At 33.7% G+C, this 18,054-nt stretch overlaps 2 protein-coding genes across 9 annotated transcripts in view; both read right to left on the bottom strand.

Annotated features, from left to right (window-relative positions):
* LOC146897811 (uncharacterized) overlaps positions 1 to 18,054 on the bottom strand; it is a 42,367-nt gene that overhangs the window by 6,487 nt on the left and 17,826 nt on the right. For 3 of the 8 annotated variants that reach the window (XM_085735486.1, XM_085735491.1, XM_085735482.1), the window contains exon 1: positions 291 to 390. The exons of 2 other annotated variants lie outside the window; for them this stretch is intronic. The gene's annotated coding sequence lies outside the window, so the exon portion shown is untranslated. Of the gene's footprint in view, positions 1 to 18; positions 391 to 18,054 lie in introns of those variants that run through there. 3 more of the 8 variants (XM_085735484.1, XM_085735490.1, XM_085735485.1) reach the window with 3 other exon arrangements.
* LOC146897813 (uncharacterized) lies at positions 2,855 to 15,067 on the bottom strand. Its single transcript, XM_085735492.1, has 6 exons — positions 14,854 to 15,067; positions 7,124 to 7,659; positions 4,276 to 4,468; positions 4,120 to 4,184; positions 3,535 to 3,745; positions 2,855 to 3,389 (listed from the first exon to the last, which is right to left on the bottom strand). Exons 1-6 carry the CDS (start codon positions 14,980 to 14,982, stop codon positions 3,021 to 3,023), a joined length of 1,503 nt encoding a protein of 500 aa, XP_085591618.1. The 5' UTR covers positions 14,983 to 15,067; the 3' UTR covers positions 2,855 to 3,020.

Here is an 18,054-nt window from a genome sequence, read left to right as displayed (position 1 = left end):
TTAAGATTTTCTTTAAACCTTTGATAGAAATAATAATTGACTCATGGCCCACTACAGAAGACTGCAAAAATAATCAAAATTGGACATAAACCGTTGATCAAAACTAAAAATTATAATTGACCATATGATAATAGTTAGAGTGAGGTGAAAATAGCAAATTGGGGTGTAGACTAAATTGAGATAACATCATCAGCCATAAGGTCAGAATCACATACATAGATGATCATTAAGCAATTTTCAATTCACACAAAGCAAAACTAACAGAATCATAATGAGGTTATGGTGAGTACCTTGATCCTGATGGGACCTACCTTAGCTTTTATCCCCTAGTCAAAAGTTGTGTAGTTGTTCTATTGCATGGAAATTGGTATCGGAAAATTTGTTTGAGTCAATTTTTAATTAGAAATGATATTTTGACAATCACGACAACTTTCTCTCTCTCATATTCACGTGATGTTGTTATCCTCTCTCTTCCTTTTTCTCTCTCCATTGTTTTTGACCAATAAGAAGTGAGAAAAACAAGGTTGTCAACAAAGTTGTCATCAAATGGATGTCAAAATATCATTACTCATTTTTAATTAAAAATCCATTTCATATAAATATTTGTCATGTTTAAAACTTAAAACTGTTGTTTTGGAAGGACATAAGTTTTTTTTTTTCTTCCAAAGGCTTGAAAGGTTACTATATAAGTTGTTTTTTTGAGGGCACAATATAAGTTGTTGATATATAAGTATTTTTTTGACAAATAATACTACATTTTGACCGACAATTCACAACTGAACTGAACCAGTTCATGAACTATATGTCACAATTTGATTCCCTGCCGCGTGGTTCAATTAAAAGATTCGATTTAGTTTTTTTTTTGGTTAAATATGTTTTTGATCCCTATAAATATACCAATTTTTCGTTTTAATCCCTCTAAAATTTTCCTTCAACTTTTAGTCCTTATAAAATTTTCAATCACTACTTTTGGTATTATAAAAATAATTACCATAAAAAGTTAGAATTTTTTAACAAAACACAGATTAAATATAAATTTTTTACAGTAAAAAATATAAAAATTCATATTAAATTCATGTTTTGTTAAAAAATTCCAATTTTTTTGGGAGAGATTCTTATAATATTATGAATTTTTTTGCAAAATTTTATTCAAAAACACGAAATCTACATATGAGTTTACTTTAAAGTAAGGACCAAAAGTAAAGATGGAAAATTTTGCAGGGGCTTAAAGCTGAAGAAATTTTTTAAAGGGACTAAAACAAAAAGTTGACATATTTATAAGGACCAAAAACATATTTAACCCTTTTTTTTGGGTTTTTTTTAAGTTATAGTATTCAATTTGGTTTGATTTTTTCAACTTTAATAATTTAATTAATATTGTAAAAGCAATTTTGTACGGTTCATTACACAAAAAATCAATTCGGTTTTATTTTTTAAAGGCGGTTCAGATTCAGTTCGAAATTAAAAAATCGGTGCACTCAACTTTTATAATCAATTCGGTTTTATTTTTTAAAGGCGGTTCAGATTCGGTTCGAAATTAAAAAAATCGGTGCACTCAACTTTTATAATGGTTTGGTTCAGTTTTGCCAAATTTTCATAACAGTTGAAATCGATTTAATTTCCTTCCTAAACCAAAACATTAATGGCCCGTTTGGTGTACAGGATAACCAGACAGATATGATAAAACCGATCATAGCTTGCTTAAATTCAATATTTAACGCACCAATAGAAAATGATAATTTAACAGTCCTACGTATCATCATCACTATTGATGACATGCTGTCATTACGTAATTTTTAGGACTTATTGTGACATTTTGATAGAGTTCTCATGCAATTTATACTGTTCTGGAGTGCAAAAAGCTGAAATATTGAAGTCTGTTTGAAGCAAATCGCGCCACGCCAATTTCAAGCCGTGCTGCGATTTTTGAAGCGAAATTACAACCTCCCTGTTTGAGGGAAATCGCGGCACGCCATTATACAAGGCGCGGCGCGATTTTGATGGGTCAGGCCCATGACTTCTATAAATACTGCACTCAATCTGAAGAACAAGGGTTACGATTTTGGAGAGCAAAGTGCGATTTTGAGACATCGGAGACGGCTAGAAGGGCGATTTCTTCAACCTTTTACCAATTCATGTATGTTTTACTTCAATCATTGATTATGCTATTTGTAAACTCGATTATGACAAAATCTCTTAGAGATTAGATCCGAGATGAATCTTTGTAACCCTAATTGACACATGTTGCTGTGAAACTCTATTTTGTTTATGAATTCAATTCTAGTTTATTCAATTCAATTGTTCTTAATGCTTTTTATATCTTGATCACATATAACTTGATTTCGTGAGAACGAATGACCACTGACCATGGCTTTCGACTTAGACCTAATTGAATTGTTCCAATAAACAGGGGTAGTCTAGGAATAGATAATCGTTTGTTAGTGATAATAGGTTAACGTTCGGTAAAACCTTCAAGAATTATTAGACCACCTAAGGAATTAGGGGCTGTAGTTTAAGAAGAGGGTCCTAACTCAAGGGATTAATTAGGGCTATTTTGTTAATCATCGTAAATTAGAAGAGGATTCATAACAAATAGGTGCAGTAGACCAATTAGGGGAACTTAGAGGATTCGAAGGATCTGATCTCATCTTTCTCTCATATTTTCTTAATCAAATCTTTATTTTCTGTTACTTGATTTAATTAAAATCAAACCAAATCTACTGCCAGTGGCAAACTAAAAATAAACTTTACACATCCTATTTCTATAACGCAATTGAATTATTGAAGTTAAAAACAGTCTTCGTGGGATCGATATTTTTACTATTTCGATAGTATTTGGTGCACTTGCCAAATGTCTATCAACTATCAAACCTGTCATAAAATCTTAGAGCAATTGCATATACACTTATCATCCTTTAGGATAGAAAAAGGAACTACAAAAACAAGAATGTGAATTTCTATTCCTATTTTAAAAAAATAAATAAATAAATAAATAAAAAAAAGGAACAACTAAGCAAAAATTATTGTCCCTTGTTTTTACTCTGCCAATATTCATCTTCCCAAATTTCTACCTGCATTATTGAATTAGCTTTTCTCCCTAAAAATTCTTCTAAATCTAAAGGATCATATGGAGGAGGAATAGTGCATGGATTTGAATCACTAGCAACCTTCACCATTGACTCTTCCATGAACCTCCTTTTGTTACCACCCATTACATCACATGTCATTAATTTTTCAGGACAAATTTCCACAGCTCCTCTAGGTATAGTTGGTTTGAACTTCAAAAGCTTTGCATATTCATTTAGTAGATGAAACATGTAATTGTATACATTTTTCATGTCTAAGTCCTCTTGTATGAATTTGCTACCAGCCTCTCCTATTGACTGTGCCTGTTAGATATTTTAAGGGAATATGAGAAAAAATGTAACAAAAAAATTTCATGGCATATTTTTATATCTACCAAGTCAAAGTAAAATAAAATCATAGGTATGTCTTGCTCATTTGAAGAATGTGGTAAAATGAAAGTTTTTGTACCTTATGAGTGTGATTGTTGCCCCATTCCACAGCAAATTTAAGAGAGGTGCATTTACTATTGTCTCTAATAGGCCAATAATGTTGTAAGGGAACCATGCCTCTTATGAAAAAATCATGGTAATTGGACTTTACATATAATGTCATGGAATCACATGCCATAATGTATTTTTCACTAACTGACCAAGCCCATCCTTCTATGTATATCTTGTACCTGTGCCAAGCCAAAATCACATGTATCATTTTATGTCCCCATACATGTGTATGTTAAGAGTTAGTTATATATCGGTGTCGTTGTTAGAATTAGTTGAATCATGTTTAAACGTAATTCAACTAATTTTAACATGCGCGTCAAATTGGAAGTTCATTTTTTTTTTGAGAGACTGAGAAGTGAATCTTGATCTTCGGATCATATTATGAATAGTTAAAATTGAAACAAAAATGTCATGTGATTTTTTATAGCTGTGATGTGATCAATAAATTAGTTTTAATTTTTAGTATCTACACATAGTTATATACTCAAATTTAATCATGCCAGTCTTGCATAAAAATTGTCCTTTTCACTAAAGAGATCTTTGCATCACCTACCTATGAGTACATTGGTCCCCTAAGTTGGATTTGTTGAAACCTTGATTAGATTCTTGTATCCAGTCCTGTGATCCAAATATACACATTACCTTAATTTGTCTTTGATAATGTTAATTTTAGGACAAATGTATCAATAATTGATGGGGAAAAAGGTACCTGTATGTAAAGGAGAGTGTTCCAATCATTTTCTAATGTAACATTGCATTGTAGAAGGTTTTGCCTAGTTGGAGCAACATAAGGGTTTCCCTTCCAGTAAGCATAAGGTACTCTATCCTTCCACTTGGTCTTTTTGTTCCCTTCTTTTATATCTTTAAGGATATTGTTCCATGGCTTTATATTAGTATCTGCCCTGTTAAAAGTAAAGAATGTTAAGAAAAGAAGGGTTTAATAATAGCAAGATGAGATAAGAATTGTTTCCGCCATGAATTGAATTCAGATTCTCCTAAATGATTCGCCTTAATGGAAGTTCATTAACCACTTGAATTCAATCACTTGATTGACTATAATTTTATTCGATAATTTATTACAATTTACATGATGAGCTTACGAAAAGTGTATACGACCACAATTTAAAAAAAAATAAAAAATTCATACATGGGAGACCGTTAGCCAAACTACAAATGAATACGACTTTTAAAATAGACATTTGTAACATCTTGCTATAAAAGGTTAACACAACCCAACGATGGGTGATCTAAATAGTAGATACCCGTAGGTTTTGAAAGGACATATCCCGCAAGTCAGTAAACTACCTGGTTTGCTTGTCTATAAATATGAAAAACGTTAATTTAATCCTTCATCATAAGGTGATTAATGAGGGAGATAATAGAAAAGCAAGGATGGATCGATGGTTATTAACCAATGATACTGCAATAACCGAGTAGATTTAAGAGAAAGCGTTTGACATCCTTTATCCCAATGAAGTTGAAGAGCAAAGTATATTTTCAACATGAGCACCGAATTTGTTCAGCTAACACCGTTACAAATATGATACAATATGTCAGTATTTCATAATAGCACCATATCAAATAAAGCAACTAGCCTCTTAAATAAAAACAAAAAAAACTAGCTGTAACTTTATTTTTTACAAATGCGAGGTATATACCTTTTAATGGTAACTATTATATAAATATACCAACTATGATTTCATCTACCTAGAGTTTTTGTTCAGGGAGATCTACCTAGAGACATACCCATAAAAAATCCATATCACCGTTCAAATTCTTGCTATAGACTACCTTAAAGCTATTATTATTTTATAGATCATCTCTATTGGAGGTAATTTTATTAAAGACATGCTTGACATTAGATGTAGATACTTCTTAAATTTAAAATTTAAACTTTGGTAACCCACTTGGGTTGGCCTAGTGGTATTGGCTTGGGATCTGGGAGTGTGCTCGTCCCCGAAGTCTCAGGTTTGATTCTCAGGTGTCAATTTGGGTGGGCTAATTTAGCTTCTTCAAAAAAAAAAAAAAAAATTAAACTTTGGTTGTGGCGGGTGTATAATTATTTCTTTCCGGAGAAATGATATTTGTACAACCATTTTTTACAACTTTTTGACAACTTTCTTTCTCATACTCACATTATACTCTTATTCTCCCTCTTCTTTTTTCTCTCTCCATTGTTTTTGACCAATGAAAAGAGAGAGAGAGAGAAAAAAAGTTGTCACATAAGTTGTCTAAAATGAGTTGTTCAAATATCACTACACTTCTTTCCGTAATCTAAAATATATTGGTACACCGTAATTAAACCTAGGAAAAAGATAGGTAGACACCCTTTTTTATACACCTCTCATGTACACCTCATGTGACAGGGGTATTTTAGTAATTTCACATCACATCACCACCCCTTTTCATATCTTCTTCCAATGTTTTTGCCACATGTCACAAATGTGTGTGGGTGTAAATGAGTGTATGTCACCTAAGGTTGTTTATGTATAAGAGCTCTTAAACCTATTACCAACTTTTTACTTAGATAAAATAACTTTTCGAGATGTTTCGTTGTACCACTTTAAAAGATCTCTTTTAAATTTTCATTTGTATTATCAACATAGGCTAAATTACACTAGGGATCCTTTAAGTTTGAGGCTTGTAATAGATCGGTCCTTTAAGTTATTTTGGTGATCAAATTTAAAGGACTTCTGTGTGATCAAAATAACTTAAAAGACTTATATGTTACGAACCTCAAACATAAATGACTTATGTGTAACCAAAACAACTTAAAGGACCCATGTGTTACAAACTTCAAACTTAAAGGACCCATGATGTAATTTAGCCATCAACATACTATAAATTATGTTACATTTTTTTTTCCTGCAATATATAACATATACCATGATAGAAAGTTAGAAACAAAGACCAAAGTCTCTCATGAAAGATATATATGTAAAATAATGGTAGTTAATAAAATTCAATATATCAATTTTCTTAATCTTCGTCATTTAATCAATCAACTATTATATTTATACACCTCAATTTTCTAGACACCTATTCAATAACTTATTTTCTCTTTATCTTTGATTTTTTTTTAGGGAAAATATTGATAGACACCTTTTGATTTTGGGAATCGATCCTCTCATGTAACATGAGGGTCTATTGAAATCCCCATCATCCAATCTAAATGAGGGGGATTTTATTTATTTTTTTAGCAAAAAGTAAATTTTAATGATTGAGATCTAAACACATGAGCAAACATGAGGAAAATAAATTGAAAGGATCCTCTCCGAGAGAATGATTGGATATAGACTCTTTCTCTTACTATTAGTCTTACATCATGAGTGTTATGAGGGACCGGTGTATAAATATAAATATATTTTTTTATCACATCACTAACATATGACATCTACAACATTAGTCTCTTTGTTGCTTTCTCTCACAAGTGGTCAATTGAGTTATGGGTGTCGAAAGAACATCTTCCTTGATTAATAGAGTCTTATATAGTATGAAATAAATAAATAAGTAAGTAAATAAATAAAAAGAAGGAAGAAAGTTGGTTTAACATTTACCATCCCCAAAAGGACCAATCAGGAAAGACAATATCCAAGCTCCATTGATTTGAACAATATCTAAACAAAGGAGGTGGTTTAGCATTTGGACCTTGAAACTTATCCATAGGCACAACAGGCTTATCTTTACAATCAAACATAAGTTCCAAATCAGGCAACTTGCCAGGGTAAAATCTTAATAATTGCAAAATACCCCACAAAGTAAACACATCTCTTGTCTGGTATGCCTTCTTATACTTCTCCACATACATCTTTCCATCCACAATCACAAGCTTGAAATGTGCTGTCCTTTTTGCACCCTCCAACATGTTCCCTGTGATCCCTTTTTCTCTCCATGGTTTTAGATCTTCATGGATCCATCTAAAGTATGAGGGACAAACATGGTTGGTAAGATTTGTTGGGTTATGTGTTGTAGGGTAGTCTCTTAAACATGTTTGCCTGAAAGATTTTCCTTTTATGCAACTAAGAAGAAAATCTTCTTGGTTGTGGGGACTGTATTTGTGGTTGATTGGAATGAAAACACCTGCAAATACGTACTTCAAAAATAATTCTATATCAGACTTAGCTGGAGAAAATATTAACATTTTTTCATAGATAAAAAAGTTCCCAACATTAGACTAGCTCCTTCCTAGATCAATTATATGTCATAACATTGATTTATGCTTAGAAATGCTAATAGCTCTAACTTAGTGTAAAAAGAATGTTGACATAATGATAAAGATGCTGCAATTCTAAGGTTAAAATCAACAATTAATCAAAGAAAAAAGCGATATACCATTCAATATTTTTTTTTTAAAAGATACCTATCAATGAAATAGCTAAAAGGGTAGTTTCTATTTTTAAGTGTCCTTGGTCATTCCTAACATAATTAAATTGAGCCTAAATTTTGTTATTGAACCTTTCAGACCTAAGGTAGATGGTATGAAGGTTAAGTGTTGCTACAAGGAGGGAAAAATCTGTGATAGATCCACTGTGGTCTGTTGGGAGTCATTCTCTATTAGAGTATAAATTTGTGATAGGTCCAATGTAGTTTGTTGCTACAAGGAGGGAGAAATTCGTGATAGGTCCACTGAGTGCTTCGATGTTTAAGTCAGTGTGTGGTCAAGACATACGTTAGATACCTAACTCAATGTTGTGCATTAGTATTTATGAGGGATAAGTAGGGTTATTAGTTGTTAGGCCACCTGGATAGGTGCTCTCTAGGGACACTTGTAATGATCTATGGATAGTCACGTCATTGAATTCATACTGGACTGTCCAAAAATTAACGGTCTGGACCATGATCTACTATGATCTATGACGTGTCCATGATATGAACCCACAATGCATTAAATTCCAGTTGGACTTGGATCCTAACCTGGATTGGGCCTTGGACTAGTTTGGAACAATTACCCACCAAGCTACAAACCGAGGGAGTCAGATTGTTGCTACAAGGAGGGAGAAATTTGTGATAGGTCCACTGAGTGCTTCGATGTTTAAGTCAGTGTGTGGTCAAAACATTGAGACAAATACTAGGGTAAAACATTAGATACCTAACTCAATGTTGTGCATTAGTATTTATGAGGGATAAGTAGGGTTATTGGTTGTTAGGCCTTCACCTGGATAGGTGTTCTCTAGGGACACTTGTAATGATCTATGGATAGTAACGTCATTGAATTCATATTGGATTGTCCAAAAATTAACGGTCTGAACCATGATCTACTATGATCTATGACGTGTCCATGATATGAACCCACAATGCATTAAACTCCAGTTGGACTTGGATCCTTACCTGGATTGGGCCTTGGACTAGTTTGGAACAGTTACCCTCCAAGCTATAAACCGAGGGAGTCAGATTGTAGCTTGTTTTAAGTCATTTGGAGTTCGGCATACGAGAGATAGGGGAAAGTTTTCTCGTGATCTGAATCATTGTCTTTGGTGATCATGATTCAACGACCTTTATCTGGATTGTTGCCTTTATTTGGGCCCACTTTAACGTGCGGTATTTGGTGCGGATTTCACACATTTTTACATCCATAACTTTTGGCCTTTTAAGGTCCGCTAGATGTTACTCCCTCTGTCTCAAAATATTAGTCGTTTAAGGTTTGTGCACGATTATTAAGGAAATAATTAATTGTGTTGATTTCAATGGTAAAATTAGTAGCATTTACTAAAACACTCTTATTAATTGTAGTTAGTAGAGTAGTTAAGTTGGATGAAATTCAATAAATAAGGGTATAATAATGGAAATGAATAATAAATGTTACATTGGTATTGTAAAGTGACAATTATTTTGAGAAAAGGGAAAAATGTTAAAAAGACAATAATTGTGAGACAGGGGGAGTAGGTGATAAGGGTGTTTATGTTGTAGCTAGCTTGAAACATGTGTTACCAGATTCATGAACCTCCGTTTAATCATGTCTCACTCGTTGCATTTATCTAAGTAAAGGTTAGTGTGGCTTGAATGAGATGAGGCATTTCTTCGAGGTTCCATTTTGGAAGTATCATAACTATTTAATGGTCATTTTTCACTTTCTTGTGAGCCCAATCATTGGAAATTTTGGAATTTGAATAGGTTGTGTAACCTATTTGGGTGTTTTTAACATTTTCATACTTTCTATTTCTATTTCTACCAAGTGTCCTATTTTCCAAATGGCTTGGGGACAAAAAGGAAAGGTAGAGAAAATAGAGAAACTCTCTATTATTCTCAAAGAAAGATATTATTATTTGAATGTTTCAATTGTTGAGTATGTTTGAGTATGACTAAACACTTGGTGGTGAGCCTTATTTATACTACTCTTAGGAAGGCTCTAAATTACAAACTAGAAATATATAGAAACATTGATTACAAAGAAAAGTCCAGAGACATGGATACTCTAGGATCTAGAAACATTAAGATTTCCCTAGTGCTTAATTTTATTTTATTTAGTAGAGTATCTAGTAGCTTCCTTATTATTCTTTAATATTGTAGAGACTTCTATATTATTCTTTAGTGTTCTAGAGACTTCCACATTATTCTTTTGTATTCCATATTATTCTTCATCATTCTCTATCACCAAAGCCTTTGTTGAAGCTTTAGAGAGAAGTTTTCTTCTCATTGCTTGGATTCCATATGTTAGTCATCTACATTCGTTTTGAGTAAGTATTGGAAACTTCTTTCGTTATCATATGTTATTTTGATTTTCCCCCTTTTTTTGTAATTTAATCATGTGGAAGACAAGGTTAGCCTTAGCCTCTCTATGAGGGGATCTCTTTATCTTCATCGAGCTATCTTCCTCTACATGTGCCTTGTATGAATGCTTGTGTTGTTTGGGGTTTAACCCTTGTTTCAATCATGCATGCGATGATAAGTATAATTTCTAGACAATCTTGCATAGTGTTTGGTCGATTTTTGGGTAAGTTTCATGTGATTGAATCATTTTGGGTAGGATTTGGGATGATCTTTATCCTTGTGATTATCAGGTTGGAGACGATAGGTATGTATTCCCTCTGAGTCGTTGTTGACAGTCATAGATGTGATTTCGTGATTGTTAAGGACGGCATCGATTGACCATTACTGCTAGGACCGAGCGGTAGGGCTCCTTAATTTCATTTGTTTAATCATGGTTTTCTTCTTTTATGGACAGATTCGCGGTTATGACTAAGAAAATAGTGTACCCTCGTGGTGGGCTTGATATTCTTGATGGTACTGGTGATAGTTTCCACTTGTTAGAGAAGAGATCTTGGGCCAGCCTTCTATCTTTGGGGATTCTAAGGGGTTCATCAAGTGTTTATCGGATGTGATTTCAATGTCTCTAGATGATTGATTCATGGAGGCCTCACCTTTTGAATAACATATTTGCATTCAACATTGCGTATTTATGTTGTCTGAGTGTTTTTTGATAAAGATTAAGGTTGTCCTTCCCTTTTTAGATTTCCAAGTATGGATTTTGAACCGTTTGAAGGTGGGTCCTTCTCAGCTCGATCCTCAATGTTAGGGTTACATGAAGGCATTATTTCTTTCTTGTCGGTGCAACAACGTCGAAGCATGGATGAAGTCCTTTTTCACTTTTTTAACCCCAATGGAAGACTTGATGAGGGACCCATTGTCGGGTACTCCTTTCATTTGACTAACCACTTAATTTTACGATACCTTTAAGGGGTATATTGAAAATTTCATGCATCATTATATAGTTTTCAAACTGGTGATAGTCGCGACTTGCAAAACTATATGTAGGCATGTTGAAGGGCTCGTAGTCAATCTTGGAGATGACACGCTCGCTGAGTGTTCACCCGTTTTCCAAAATTCTTAGTCAGTTGACCCTTTTATACAAGCGAGTAGGTTCCCTAACGTGTGGAATGATCTCTATAAGGTCCAACAAAGGGTTTACAATGCTTTAAATGACTTTTTAAGGACATTTACTCCATTTAGTGTGAAGGACTAACATACTGGGGGATAAGATTAGAAAAGATAGGGATAAATCTAACAAGTCTGTTGGAATGCTTGACAGTGGACGAGGAGAAAGAGCTTATTGGTCTATCTGACATTTTGGTTTTCTTTGTTATACCTAATGTATTAGGCCTGACTTTATACTTATCGTCATTCGTAATCTTCTTTGTCTGTAGTAGAAAAAATGTCAACACCCTTAGTGTTCTGGAGTGTTTGTGTTCGTCTGATATGGCCACTCCACATAACAAGATGGGTGGGGTATCTCAAGGATCTCGTTCAATGGCCCCGTAACCCTTATGTTTCTCAGCCCAGGAGAATGAGAGATGATCAAGAGGGTATGGCTCGACCTGAGGGAGTCGTTCACCGAAATAACCTGGTTCCGCTTCCAATTTAGTTCTTTCCTTTTTCGGATTTTGCCTGCCACTCAAGCAAATCTTCAAGAATTGATCAACATAGTTGCTAGCCTTAGGGATATCTGGAGACATGAGGAAGTTGTTGCATGTATCCCTCATGTTATCAAGATAGCAACCCTTAACAATTTTTTTTTAGACCAGGTTGAGGAAGATCTTCTTATATTGAAAGTGGATACCTTTATTTATTTTGTAAATTGTCTTTAGTTACCATGTGTGACTAAATCTTTTTAGGCTAGGGTTTTAAGATGAACCTCTATTCTATTTGTTGGATAATTTATTTAATTTAAAGTATTTATTCAATTACTTTTTGAAAGCTATTTAATTTTACTGTCATGCATAAGATTTGTCTCCTCTAAAGCATAACCCTGATATACAGGCACTTAGGGAGGTGACATACCTAATATTGGTGTATACATGTCTTAATCAGGAAGTAACTAATTAGTAATTAGGGAAACAGAAACCCCTGAGATAATGGTACTTAGGAAGGTGACATACCTAATATTGGTGCATACCTACCCAAATCATGAAGTAACTAATCTAATTAGGGAAAAAAATGACTTCACGACTTAAATCAGCCCAGTAACTTCATTCTCCTCACACCTTGGTAAGGTAGACGCTGATACGGTTGCCCATATGTAGAACTACCGAGAGGGAGAGTGTGCTATGTCCTTCTAAGATACAATAGGCGAGGGAACCTTTAGGATACTTTGAATTTAGGAACCCTATTATCCGTCATTATTTCAAATACCTCTAAGAAAGTAAGAACCTACACGTAAACCTCCAAACGTAAGTGTATCCCTCTATAAGACTGACAACCCTAAACACCGGAACCCGTAGAAACTACTGTGTAATGGTTGTAACAGACATTTAGAGGGGAATGATCCCATGTCTATGAGAGAGTAAGACCCCACGCGTACCTACTCGTGTGATCAAAAGGTGCAACTCGACAGATGATAGGTAGTAAAACCCCTTGAACTCATCACTTGAATAGGACACGTTAAAAGCTGAATAAGACTTTATTGTTATGTAATTCCAACAAATAAATAGAGAGGAGAATCCTAACTGCCGCTAACATTTTGTAATCAAAACAGGTAAACTTTACTCTGTTGCAAACATATTAAATTGGAAAACTCTAAACCCTTATCCTTATTTTATTTTAATTGTTTCCAAATAAGTAACATAAATTGCATAGTTTGAATGACAATCCATGTGGATATGATACTCTACTTACACTTTATTACTTGGTAAATGATTTGGTACACTTGCCTAAATCCGACCATCAGTAACGGAAGGCTACTATCTTCTTAGTTGCCTCTTTTCTTCCCTTCTTTGTCTGTTCTCCTGAACTTGGCCCGAGGCGAACGCGGTTTGTTTTCGCATTGAGGTCAGAGTAGTGGTGCTCGTAGTATTATCGAAACAAAGAAGGACGTGCCCTGAGTTTGGTTCTTCGATGTTTGGCTTGATCTGGCCAGATTTCACACAGTCCAAGCCCTCTCTCTAAGTCGTTATCATTTTGACTTGGTGTTGCAGTGTTGCTATGAGATCTTGGAGTTGATTATTCGTCTGTGGGGTGTCATTTGTCTGTGGATTCTCTTGGATCCTAATGTTTTGGGCTGACACATGTGGGTTCTCTTCGATCTTGATGTTCTGAGCCGCGACTCAGAGTCTGGTGTCAGAGGTTGTTGATTCATCACTCATTGAAATGTCAGGATTATATTTGTTGTTGGAATTTGATTTTTCGTAGGAACTATCGCCATCGAGAGTTGTTGTTTCTTGGTATCACGGGGAAGAGGACTAGACTTGCGCCCATTTGGTTAGGATCCATAAGGGAGGACGATTACGCTACAATGTCATCCATTCCCTAGATATGGGCTTCATCGTTGTTAGCGTTGTGGCGGACTGAACGTGTGTTAACGATCTTGTTTGCAGAAGAGATTGTTACTAGGGTTTTGTCCCAAGTGAAGTCGCCACTAACCCTTTAGAACCTAAGGAAGATGGTGTGGGAGATAAGTGTTGTTGCAAAGAGGAAGGAACATGCCGTAGGTCCTCTGTGAGTCCTTCTCCACAGAAGGGGGATGATGTACATGCACGTGCTCCAATGCTCAAGTGAGTGAGTGGTCAAGATATTGAGGCAAATATTAGGGTAAGGGGTAAGGTAACTGACCCGATGTTGTGCAATAATATTTGTAAGGGATAAGTAAGGTTTTTTGTTGTTAGGCCTTCACCTGGATAGGTCTCCTCAATGGACACTTGTAATGATTTATGGATAGTCCCAACATTGGATATAGACTGAATGATCCAGATTAATGGTCTGAACTGCGATTCAGTGGGATCTAACGGGCGTCCATGATGAGTCTGTCATGTGTTGGATTTCACTTGTACTTGGATCCTAACTGGATTGGGTCATGGCCTAGACCGAAACAGTGATATATACATATACATATATATATATATATATATATATATATGATTTTATGTTTCATAACAATGAAAAAACAAGAAATAAAAAAAAAATAAACAGTATATTAATACTGGATATTGCTATATAAAAAGAAGGGTTAATATATGTTTACCCCCTATAATATTAGTGATTTTCGGTTTACCCCCTGGAAAAAAAAATTGTTTAGATTTCAACATTGTAATTTGACGATTTTTTTATTTTGGACTTTCATGGCATCAAATTACAAAATTTAAGGTACTTTCGCCCCCTGTAATTTGAGAGAATTTCAGTTTACCCTCTGTCATATCATTGATTTTGTACAGTCAAAATTCATGAAGGTCAATAACCAAAAATCTTCAAATTACAGGGTTGAAATCTAAATAATTTTTTTTATAGGGGGTAAACCGGAATTCAGTAAACATATATTAACCCTAAAAAGAAAGGTACTTTATATGCAGAACTCACTCACAGTCCAGACAGCAAAAGCACACAAAGTGCCCACTAAGCAAGTAACTTTAGCTTTCTTGGAGAACATACGCCGCTTCTTTTGATTAGAACTGCCACATAAGAGTTTCAGATATTTCTTGTTCTTGTTCATGCTTGTGAGTTGAATCCTCCTATAAGGGACTTGTTGCAAACATGAGAAAGCAGGGGATTTAGAAGCTATGGATGTACAAAATGAACGTAGCCATCGTTTATGTATAGCTGATTTATTTTTTAATATCTATTTAACTTTATTATTGATGCCTACAGCTGGGCTACCTGTTAACTTTTTTTATATATATATAATCATAAAGTAGGAATTCAGATAAACAAATATTCAAAATCCATGTCATTGTATCTACCTAGGATTGAGAAATTGACACTTTTATTTTATATGTATTTTAAAACATTAGTTAAAGGTGGCGTTTGTGATGGGAAAGTGGAAAGTTTTCCCATGATGGGAAAGTTGTGTTGTAACCCATACGTGGCAGTTTTACCGGTTGAAAGTAGCTTTTGTTTGGTTTTTTTAAGGGACAAACAAATTATAATGGAATATTAAACTAAATTTGGTATCACACCCCCCTTTAATAGAGATTACTATATACAACATAAAAATCATCATCTCTTACCTAATTAAAAAAAAAAGCTTAATATATCATTTGGTCCCTTAACTTATTTTTGGTTTTCAGTTTGATCCCCTAACTATAAAATGTCTCAATTTGGTTCCATAACTCTTCTTCCGTTACCTCTTTTGGTCCTATCCGTTAGTTTTTAACGTCAAATGTCTAAGGTGAACCATATTTAAAGATGGTCCACAATATGCCTCACTAAATTTTTTAATCTTAAACATTTAATTTTTTTTCTTTAAAAGAAGGCCGTTGAATCATGTAGGGTCTATTGTACTTTACCGTGAACCACTAGCATCTAATCAAATCCATTCATCTTCTTCCCTCGTCTCTTCCTTCATTTCTTAATGATCTTCAACAACAACTTCATCAATAAAATCCAGAAAATTCTAAAACAATAAAAATAAATAAACCTACTCTTTAATCACCACACAACCATCATTTTCATCTTCATCTATCATTATCAACACCCTTCTTCCTAAATATTATTCTTCATCTTCAAATCACTTTTCATCATCATCATAAGAAAAAAATTCCAAAAAATTAAAAATTAACAACTTAAATTATTTTTTTAAATAACTCGATCTTCATCTTCTTATCTCTCAAGGACCAATAAATTCATCAAAATTAGCCCAACATCATATAAATTTTTATGAATCTGAGTTTGCATAAATTTTTTTGCAACCTCATCTTTTTTTTTTTTTTTAACATCAAATATTATAAATAAACCCAACTACTCAAGAAGAGAAGAAGGGACTGAGGAAAAAAAAAACAAAGAAGCCCCTTTTATAACAGCAAAGACTCCCAACAGGAGGAACAACACGCTACCAAACTAACAACAGAGCCTATGGCAGCTGTGAACTTTCCCAAAAGCTTCAAAATAAAACCCCACACAAACAACAACACGACGGAGAATACAACACAAGACAGCCGCAAACCAAGGGCCCATCGGAATTATCGGATTAAACATTCTTCAGGCCTCAATTGAATTCAATCAATTTCAATTTTGCTGATTCAAACAAAAAAAAATCAGTTTCTATTTTTTTTCAAGAAGTGGTGAGTCAAGATTTGAATTGAAAGGTTTGGACTTTGAACATGTTGATGAGTTTTAAGAGGGATTGTGGTGGTGGTGGTATGCGTGAGACAAGATTAGTGTGGTGGTTTGTGTAGCTATGAGACCCATAATGAAATTGAAATTAAATCATCATTGTTCTAGGTTTTTATTTTTCAATCCGTTCTTGAGTTGTTAATTGATTATGAGATAGAGGGAATAGTAGAGATATGAATTGATGTTGAATCTTTGATTTATTTGTTGGTTAAATGTTGATTTTTTTTTTCTGGATTTTTCTTGTATATTGTATGAATTTTGTATGAATATGAAGAAGTGGTGGAAGGAAGAAGATGGAGAAAGGGAAATTTTTTGGTGTTGGTGGTTCATTGTTGTATACAATAGACATGCAATCAAATGGTTAAAATCATATCAAAAATATTAAACATTAAAAAACTAACGGAGATGACCATAAGAGGTAACGGGAGAAGACATAAGAGACCAAATTGAGACACTTTATAGTTAGGGGACCAAATTAAAAACCAAAAATAAGTTAAGGGACCGAACAATATATTACGAAAAAAACACGTGGTTCAGACTTAATGAAAGAAGAAGGTCACATGAGTTCAAGCAAAATTATTGTCTTTGCAACATAGAATGATTAAGCAAAGTGATTTTGTCTACTCTATCTCACTGCTGGCATGCGTGATTTTTTTTATGCAATCAAATGGTTAAAATCATATCAAAAATATTAAACATTAAAAAACTAACGGAGATGACCATAAGAGGTAACGGGAGAAGACATAAGAGACCAAATTGAGACACTTTATAGTTAGGGGACCAAATTAAAAACCAAAAATAAGTTAAGGGACCGAACAATATATTACGAAAAAAACACGTGGTTCAGACTTAATGAAAGAAGAAGGTCACATGAGTTCAAGCAAAATTATTGTCTTTGCAACATAGAATGATTAAGCAAAGTGATTTTGTCTACTCTATCTCACTGCTGGCATGCGTGATTTTTTTTTGTTGCTGTGAAAATATTATTTTTGTGTTGCAGAAATCTTAAGGATAATGTTTGAAGAAGACACTGTTGTTGGGAAGAAACAGTGTTTTTTGTGACATCTTTTTGTTTTCTTGTTCCACTAAGACCCATCTAAATCTTAATGGCCTATAATTAGAAATTTTATAGATTAATAATATGAATTTTTATTTTTAGAGATATAATAATATGAATCTTAGTAGTTAAATACAATACCGATAGTTTTTCTTATAAAGTTTTTTTAATAATCTTTACACAATTTTATTAAATTTAATAATGAAACATAAAATTAAATAACTAACTAAAGATGTTAATGCAGTTTGTAAAAAATCAAATAAATGAAATATGTTTTAAATGCACACACATGAGAAACCTATTTTGGTCATTTACACGATCAAAAGCAATTTTGACACAAATATCCAAAAAACATATTTCATACAAATCACTTCCCGTGTAAAAGTATTCAAACAC

This window comes from Medicago sativa, chromosome 8 (assembly GCF_051527215.1).
Source record: "Medicago sativa cultivar Bolivia chromosome 8, Bolivia_mono, whole genome shotgun sequence".
Lineage (NCBI taxonomy): Eukaryota > Viridiplantae > Streptophyta > Magnoliopsida > Fabales > Fabaceae > Medicago > Medicago sativa.
The sequence above is the reverse complement of the archived record's forward strand: the minus strand, read 5'-3'. Positions and strand labels throughout refer to the sequence as shown.